At 29.8% G+C, this 10050-nt stretch overlaps 1 protein-coding gene across 1 annotated transcript; it reads right to left on the bottom strand.

Annotated features, from left to right (window-relative positions):
• Window positions 1-2636: 2636 nt before the first annotated feature.
• On the bottom strand, window positions 2637-10050 carry LOC132938958 (uncharacterized). The gene is made up of 3 exons (XM_061005935.1): window positions 9928-10050; window positions 9503-9832; window positions 2637-4055 (listed from the first exon to the last, which is right to left on the bottom strand). The coding sequence occupies exons 1-3, from the start codon at window positions 10048-10050 to the stop codon at window positions 2637-2639; spliced, it is 1872 nt and encodes a 623-aa protein (XP_060861918.1).

The following is a 10050-nucleotide window of genomic DNA, read 5'->3' as shown; positions in this document are numbered from 1 at the left end:
TTAAATTATTAGTGTTTCTTTATACTAAAAAAATATACTTACTAGTATTAATTGTAAGCAATACTGTCAGCATTCATCCATATTACTAAGTATATTTAATGATATTATTTCTATTAAAGATTAGTAATAGAGTACCTATAGGTTGAATACGTTTTTTACGTAGATTTTGTGAAAATTCCTGTTATTCCTTAATTTTTATGTTGTTTTTCCTTTGCGCTTTTGAAAACTATTGAAAGTTTTAAATTTTGACCTGCCGAATGCACCAACTAGATTTACTTCCCTATCGAACAAGATACTGTTGAAGAAAACCGAAGCAGTTTTACTGCCCCAAACCGTGATGGCAGACAAAAAAGAAAACACATCGTTGTAAAATCAATACATTCATCGATCCGCTCAGATACCCTGTTATGGTATTAATTTAATATTAAGATGTATTGATTTTAAATTACACGTTTTGTAGGTAGGTATACGTGAATTTACAAATACAATATTATATACATATTATAATAATACCTAGTACCTACTCTACTAAACTTTTTTTTCTTTATTAATAGTATACACAATCTGTACTCGCGGCACAATGAGAGTATGCGCTAATAAACAGGGGAAAATTGAAGTTTTGATTGAAGAAGCCACCCACTAATGACACTTTCGTCTTTTAATTATTCTGTTTCATAATTATTCTTTTTTTTTGGATTAGGGGCTTAGTAGGTCTCTGCACCATTTTCACTTAAGGCGACGAGGAGTGTTACAAGGGATGGTTAATGCAGCTAGACTTTTTAGACTAGATGTTTGGATGAGAGTTAAGGCGTAGATGGAACCGTTTATAATAATTTTTTGCCTCTTCTGTTTTCATGTGTAGGTCTTTATGCAGGGCATGATTTGATACGTATAGTAGAAAATTGGTAATTTTCCTTAGTGTTTTATTTTGGAAACATTGAATTTTATTTAAATTAAACATTTTAGCATTGTCCCATAGCTGCAGGCTGTGTGTCCAAATTGGCTTTAGGAAAGATTTGTAGAGGAGTAATTTAATATTTAGTTTTGAGTGTTTATTGTTGACGGTTAAAGTTCTGAGCATTCGTAAGCGGGAGTTTAGTAGTGATCTTTTGACTTGGATGTGCTGAGCCCAGGTAAAACAGCGGTTCTACTAAACTCAGAGAATAGTGTTATTGACGTATATTATAGTGTACGAGAGCGATTCTTAACTGTTGTGTACATAGGTATAATATAATACCCAAGATAAAACCAATTTTCCATACCTACCATTTTAAAATAAAGTTAAAGGGAACTGTGGGGACTATGCTTAGATTTAATGACTACCTAATGGAAATAATTCGATTATTATACCATGTATAGCTTTCAATACCAATTTCTAGTATAACATTAATGTACAATAATATAATATATAATATGATGTGTTATTTGAGTAAAAATGTTTTATAATGTTTTTCTTTTACTGTAATCTAAAATCCGTTCTAAAATAAAATAACAAATTATTTTATTAATTTGTTGGTGACTCATATACAAAATTTAAACACCCAATTATTTGCGACCCAATATTTAGTAGCTACAGTCAGGTTGAAATCCATCTGAAATCCACATTATATACAATAATTTCTTCATATGGGTAGATTGTTAGTGTTCTATATTTATACAATGCTATTACAATCTTGATTCCAAATATTCTTAATCTTAAAGATTTTTAATAGGTACTATCTGATCCTGCACGGTCATGCCTGTGACAAATTACATTTTAATTTATTATGTTCATTAGTATTGTTTAAAACCAATGGTAACGATTTAAATAAACAGAAAAATATTCGAGTTTTGCGAGCTAATAAATCTAAGTGTGAGCCGCTTTTTAAAAATCATAATTTAAAAATTTATCTGGAGGTGTACATTTTTGGGCATAAGGTATACCTATAATAGTTTACCTGTGTAGCTGTGTACCGAATTGCATTACCATGATTGCGATAGACTTGGCTGTGAATAATTTACACACACACACACAAATATTGCCTTTTATTAATATTGATGGGTATAAAATGTATCAATTTTTCCTAACATTAAAAGTAATATAATTACAAGTTACGATTAACCATTCAATCATACAATGTAATAAATTATAGATTTATTAATGTAATATATAAATTACAATGTGGGGGACGGAGTGGGCGAGCGGACTAAGGCGTCGGCTGCGACGCAGTCGACCCGAGTTCGATTCCTCGGCCATTGGCGCCATTTTTCTTCGGACAAGTCACGGTGTCCGGAGAACAAGTGCCGCCATCCCTCACCCGGGCATGGCAGATACCTACGGGTGCCCACTTGAAAATCTGCCAAAAACTACACACACGTGTTTACCAACCAACAGTATCCTCCCCTACAAATAAACAAACAAACAGCTAATGGCCATAGCTTACGGGCTTAACGATCAATTGTGTCGGCCATGTTTAATAAACAACTGTATCATTTATACATTTTAAATTAACAAAGAATAATAGATTATATATTATGTTTAACAAAATATAAAGGAATAGGTATGACATATTTTTTAAACTTGATTGTTTTTGCTCGTACGGCACCATTTACTGATAATATTATAATATTTGCCCTGGAATATCCTGATATATTTACTAAGTAGTTTTTATAAGTTGTGGTGCTTGTGGTGGTAAATCAATAATCGGTTGTTTTTGTTCATTTGGTGCTGATATAGAAATTTCTTTTTTTTCGATTTTAATCGGTTTATGTTCCGTTTCTGGGTTAGAAATCTTCATAAATTGTTTAGGTGGTGACAAGTCTATTGAATCCTGAGGTTTTTGATGTGGATAATATATTGAAACTTTTTTTTCAATAATTGTAATCGGTTTATTTACTGTTTCTGTGTCAGAAGACTTTATAGACTTTGAGGGTGGAAAATCAATTGATTCCTCTTGTTTATTATGTGACAAGGATATTACGATTGGTTGAGATGTTGATTCAGCAATGCCGTTTTTGATTATTTTAGGATATTGTGATGACGAATCAATATTGGCTTGTGGTCGTTCGTTTACTGATAGAGATACTTCTTTTTGCACAATAATCGGTAGATGTATCGGTTTGATGGCAGGAGTTTGTATTAACTGAGAAGGTGATCTGTCACGCAATAATATGTCTACGGGTTTCGGCTGGTTAAATTGAACTGATGAAAAGGTCGAAAATGGTTTGTTTTTCAAATCGTTCTGGTTATTTGGTATATGTGGTAAAAGTTGAGACAGCTTTAACGGGTTACTCTGTTTGTCGCTATCTGTTATCAACCCTGCTGTATCAATATTATTATGTATTTCAGTTGGCTGTATTAATTGGTTATTTACGGGATACTTAATAGATTTGTAAGGTAATGGAAGAGTCAGTGACGGCTGGGTTGGTTTGTTATGTAGAGTTTCATCGACTAATTTATCTGATATTATTTCGTCTAACCTATGTTGTGGTGTAAAAGTTAATGATTTAATTTGGTTTGCCTTATCTTGTAAATTTATTGGAAGTAGTGAGTGTTTTGGATTTTCACTAACAAGATTTCCTTTCTGTAAAAGTGGTAGTGTACGATGTAACGGTTCATGATTCATTTTCTGTGAATTAATTTCAATTTTCTTTAGACCTACAACTTTTGATTTTTTAACCATTAAATCACCATATGCGTTGTCGACAGGTGTAGACTTCATTTTCCATTCACTTGTTATCAGGTTTGGTTTGTAAGGTTTGTTATTTTCCAGTGCAGGACGGTTATGGCATCGTAAGATAGCATGCCTTTTTACGGGATATGATGGTTTACTCGAATCCTTAGCTAAGCCCAGATTTTCAAAATTATCGACTCCATATAAACCAGTTAAAGGTTCATAGTTATTATGATCAACAACCGGCGGTCTGTTTTTCAAACAATCACATTTATATGTTGAGTACCGTACTCGATCGCATAATAATTCACTATCCTTATTTAATTCAACACTCTTAGATTGACAAAATATTAAGTTCCACAATAAGACCTGAGTAATTGTTATCAACAACAATTTCGGTGACTGGAAAGACAATAAAAAAAAAGTACAAATTCTATAAATAATTAAAACGTAAAAATATAATAAAAAATAATGTACATAATATATTTAAATTAACAACAACGAATTCTATAATTTAGCATAATACTAAACACCAACATCAACATGCTCAACCGCATTCTCAATAATATAGAGTATAAGTAAAAACCACTCTGCTGTACAGTTTAGTAGGTCAATTGTTGACAACATTTATCAAATTTGAAACTACATAAATTTGATAAATGTTTTCAACAATTTAACTTTAAATGCTTATAAAAAAAATTGTGCTTTTGTATTTTTAATGTTTTTCAGCTGTCATTGTAACAATATATTTTGAGCTTTGTATTACATTTTCAGGCTTTTAGACCCAACAAATAAAATTTAATTGACATTTATAGAAAAAAAAACTAAAAAAATTGGAAACTGAAAATGTCCGTAAACCGCTCAAAACGAGAAAATTACTTGAAGTTTGGTAAATTATAAAATAAATCTATGGTGTATATTTCAAGTATCTACGCAGTTATCGAAGAAAACCACAAAAATAAAAACACACATCATTGTAAAATCAATACATTCAACGATCCACTCAGAATTTAAAGGAGGGGGCTTCAGCACCTCCAAATTTTTTATTTTAATTGCGCCCCTGCTTATGGATATCTTAAAATTGAGTTAAGCAATAAATTATTGCATAAGAAAAACAATTCTAAGGGTCTGTCAACCTATTAATATACTACGAATGTTTTACTAGATATTTATAAAGATAGCATATAATAATTTATTTTTTGGTAGATTGAATTAATTTTTCCCGACTAAATATAATTTATAAATTATAATTGTAGGTACCAAAATATTTATATTGTATATATCTATATCGTTATTGACTTTAAAATCAACACCCACCATATAGTACAACGAGGAGAATAGATAAAATAGTCAAAATATAATATGGAAAATGGCATTGTGTATTATATAGTAAAATATAATAAGTAATAGGTAATGTAAAATATTCAAGTCTCCATGAATACGATTTTTAAATAACAACAAAATAATTTTAGTTTGATTGTTATTATTTGTTTAAATATTAAACTTAAAATGTCTATAAAAAAATGTGATTATTTATTTTTAGATTTTTTGGTTTTAGTGAGAATTATTCTTGGGGAACATTACATTAAAGACATTGTAAGACTTAGCTGTAAAAATGGAAATTGTATACATTTTTTTTTGTGATTTTGTCAAAATTGCATCTTCCCTTAAAAAAACCTGCTACTTGTAAATAATGATTAATTATAAATAACAATTTAAAGAAGTACCAATTTTTATCGGTCCCTTGTGAATTATTATTGAAGGCCACAAAATCTAAAACCTAGTAAACCTATTAATCGTTATTTCGATAGACGTATCATTTTCGTAATTTGGATTACGGTTGCCAATTCAGTGCAAATGCCCAACAATAATAATTGTTGAAATTATTTCAATCGTAACATGTAATATTATCGCTGGTTTGACTGAATGACTGAAGGAGCCAGGGAGAATTGGCCGCGTATTAATATATATATAATACGCGGCTATTGAAACTGGGAATTATGATCACTAATTGTATGGAGTATAATAGTTTTTAAATATTCACTTCAAACGCGCTGAAATTATTGTATCTTTAAGATCGACTTTTTTTTTTAATACAGTATTAACAACTTATATGAGGAACCTTATATTAAATTTCCAACTTTTTTAGCCAAGCAAAAATATTGTATACCATTATAATTTTGGTCGTAGATTGTCAACCAGACATTATATGTCCAGGACTCGCCTTTGAAATGTCAACGTTAAAATTTTTTTATGTATTTCTAATAATTTTAAATCGCTTTAAGAAAAACTTATGAGAAACCAAGCATGTATGAAAAACTTACCATGACTATTCTGGAGTTCAGCATACAGTCTTGTCTGTACTATGATGCCACAATACACTAGGTATACTAAGTTATAAGTAAGTTGCGAATTGAATGCTTCGGGTGTTAATGTCGATAACACATCCTAAAATCATTAAAACAATTTCTTTATGTATATATGAACTGTATTTACTTGAAATGACAGTTTTTAACGCTGACTTGTCGGACGATTTATCTTGAAAAAATTACATTGTTTACCTACATTTTCTTATTTGCTAATCAACAATTGTTCAAGATACGCCTTATAAGAAAATAAAAAGAATGTCGAAACTTGGAATTTTCACATTCTCGGAGTACCATATGTATAATATAATATACATAAATAATTCAAATAACTGTTTTTATCCATAGTAATGTATCAAACATTTTTAAACACGAGGACACCATATAATATTATTCTGAAATAAAATAGTAAATAAATTTAATAAAATAAAATAAATCTTCATTTTTAAGCTTTGTTTTATCCCCTAAATTAAATACTAAGAAGACACTAATATAGGTACCTATAGTGATTAGTAGATCAAATAAAAAAATTAAAATGTGATTTCCTATTACTTATTAGTTATTAAAAATATTTATTACCAAAAACATATGTAGGTACCTATCTAAATATTAAATACAATAATAATAACTGTGCAATTAACGTATTACGTAACATATTACCTATAACGTCAATACGACAATATACGTGGTGACGTACAATGTAATGACTAATTAAAAAACTGCGTAGACTCGTTGTACAAAATAAAGCTAAATATTTTTGAAAATTTTATTCAGTATAGGAAATAATCTATACATATAAAATCCAAATACCACTCACTCAGTCATCATTGCTAAATCTCAAAAACTTCAAAACTTATGAACCTAGGTTGCAGCTACAATTGGGAATAGTGGTTCCTCTAATGCTCTAGAAGTGAAATAAGAAAGGATTTTCCGACAATATAGGTACGCATTTTAAACAGGTAGCCCAACGGGGATTTTGAGATTCACGGTGGAAATTTAAATTTTTTTATAAATGATTGCCATTGCAGTATTACTCAAAAATATCAGGTACAAACATAGCCTAACATGCTTAAAATTGCCGCGCTTATGGCCTCCAATAAAGAAACTATATCTTAAAACCAAATATATGTGCGTAGCTTATTTGCTCAAAAACTACTAAATTGAATTTAGAATTTGACGTAAATCTCACAGATTGTTGAGAGAGTATAAATAAGTAATTTAAACAACATAAAAAAAATATAGCAACTAGCAAGTGCTAAATCCAATCCGTGACTTGCGGTTCCCCATCTAGGTCGAATTATTTCACAAAGATAAGTACACTGACGCCGATTTGTCCGTGAACTGAGGTACCTACACTAAAACTTGCATAATTTATAGATTTATTAATATTTTTAACAACATAATAACTAAAATTGTTTGAGGTAAAAATGGAATTATTATAAAATATCCAATTTCAACAAAATTAGAACTTTACATATCTGTAAAAAGTGGTGTAAATTGATTTTTATGTATTTAGAATAATGCGGTAAGAATATAACTTATGAAGAGTAGCTACTGAGTATTTGTAACGTTTTCAAGCTTAAGCTATATAATAATTGAAAATCTTATACGTTTTTAATACTAATGCAATATTTACAAATGTTCGTGATATTGTCAAAATTTTAACTTCAAACGTTTAGGTATAAAAAAAAAAAGTGTTTTTGTATTTTTTGATATTTTTAGATTTCTATTAAAAGTACAACATATGATAAACCTAGTAAATATGTAACTTACCGTTAAAAATCGTTATCATCATATGTATGGAAAAAAATTGAAAATTTAAAACTGATATTTAATAATTAGTAGGTATAATTTAAATATTTTGAAAATAAAGTAATACTGGAATGTTTCAAATTTCTACGATTCATATTTTTTGTATGTGAAACATTCAAACATCTAATGCGGCGGATGAGACCGACTATTTCCGGCAACGTATGGCAACGCACTCATAAGCGTAACTCTGTGACCAGTAGCCGATACGAAGGGGGTGAAGTGGCGTTCACCCCCTCCCCCATGGGCTGTCTTTTTAACGTTATTTTTTATTATAATATTTGGCTAAACAAAAAGGATAATTTAATTTATGAAAATTCGCTCCTCCCTCCCTTTTTTGTGTGAATTCTAGATCCGCTACTGTCTGTGACTCTTCACACCCATATGTTGTATAGTAAAATTATCCTATTATATTGCGTACAATAATACTTACTGTTAATATGTCATTTGACATTGTAATTTGTAAATATAAGAATCAAAATTTTCCAGAAAAATTCAAGAAAATTTAGTGAAAAACCCTGTATTTTTCCCAGAGCTTCGGAATATGGAAAATGGAAATATTTTACTAGTTTTCAATTGTTAACAAACATTTCAATAAATTGTTATTTATTGGGTCAAAAAGCTTGAAAATGTAATATTTCTGAGTCCTGGCGTACAACGATGTAGCCAATTATAATTATAACAATAGTAGGAATCACTCGAACCATTAACTATAGGAAGCGTAGGACGACTTGATAATAGAAAATTCTCGGAATACGCCGTCGAGTATTTATACATACTAGCTGAATTACCCGTCGCTGCCGGGGTACGGTGGTAAAAAGCAAATCTTTGAATAATTGTATATTATAAATAAATATAAAGATGTATCATACTTTTATGTAAACATCGTTAGAATAATGTGCAATTAATGTAAAGGGAAAACATATAATGGACAATAATTTAATTTCTTAAGATTTAATTACATTTATAGATAGGTATACGCAAGATATTTATACACGGGAAAACTAAATATTCCACCCAAAACATTACAATTGATAAACAAATGATTTTCAACGATGTATTGATATTGTTATAGAATTTCTTTATAAACAATATTCATTGTATCTTTTTTGTTGTTTGGTAGTATTTGTTTCGTTATGGATTTATTTTAGATAATACATTGTGTAATTTATCAAGTAAATAACTTTTAAGTAATATATTTTGTGATTTGTTTAATCTAACTTTGTTTGCTTCAGCAAAGTCTAAAATATATAATTGACCATACGATGGATTTTGGCCTGAGCTAGGATAAAGGGAACTAATACGATGATATAATATATCACCATGTATTTTAAAACAATAAGGCCCATACCCCGATGGTAATGTTATGTGAGAACCAAAAGAGACAAATGACATCGCACTGTTATATTGACGTATATGTTCTCTAAAATGTTTGGACTCATCATTTTCACCAACAAACAAATCAAATATTTCATTAGGCAAACGGCTCTCCGGTAAAGATTTTTGCCATTACCACAACATAAACTGAAATGCCCTCTAGTCGTTTTTTTCACACTCAAAGTGCAACGAATGACAATGCTCGCATTCAAATGTTAAATTACCCAAATTATAAGGAGTAACGTAAACTATATTATGTGATAAAGCGCATTTATAAAATAATTTAAACAATAATACACTGTGATTCCTGGTTTCTTTATATTTTTTTCTTTCTCGTCTACCAGTTAATGAATGTGTTTTACGCTTACTATTAGTGTTTGCAGTTATTTCTTTAGGTAGGATAAATGAATTTTGAATATTCATATTATTACCAAAAACTAAAACACTATAATGTCCTGCGTCACCATTGCCAGAAAAAAATAAATTACCCATTGTAACACCAGAACCATAATCTACAAATTCATTAAGATCATTAGATCTATACACACGAAATGTATGATTTGAATAAAATCGACTAATGCATTCAAGTTCGACGTGACCAGCATACTCGCCATCTAGGCTCATCAACTGTTCGTAATCATTAGAATTATAAATAGGTAGTCTATACGAAAGATCACCAATGACAAATTCTTTGTACACATCCCAACATCCCAATTATTTACCATCAAGTTAACCACTCTTAATCGAATATTTCGATGTTCTTCTTGCGTGCCGAATATTAAATGTGACACGGAACGAAATAAACAATTTCCATCGCCTGGTATTGGAATTAATTGATATTCCAT

This window comes from Metopolophium dirhodum, chromosome 2, assembly GCF_019925205.1.
Source record: "Metopolophium dirhodum isolate CAU chromosome 2, ASM1992520v1, whole genome shotgun sequence".
NCBI lineage: Eukaryota > Metazoa > Arthropoda > Insecta > Hemiptera > Aphididae > Metopolophium > Metopolophium dirhodum.
The sequence above is the reverse complement of the archived record's forward strand: the minus strand, read 5'-3'. Positions and strand labels throughout refer to the sequence as shown.

Coding starts and splice junctions, on each gene's coding strand:
- LOC132938958 (XM_061005935.1), bottom strand. CDS start 10,050: ATGGAATATCAATTAATTCCAATACCAGGCGATGGAAATTGTTTATTT. Junction 9,833..9,927: donor TAAGAGTGGTTAACTTGATG/GTAAATAATTGG, acceptor GATTACGAACAG/TTGATGAGCCTAGATGGCGA. Junction 4,056..9,502: donor AAGAAACCAGGAATCACAGT/GTATTATTGTTT, acceptor TTGTCTTTCCAG/TCACCGAAATTGTTGTTGAT.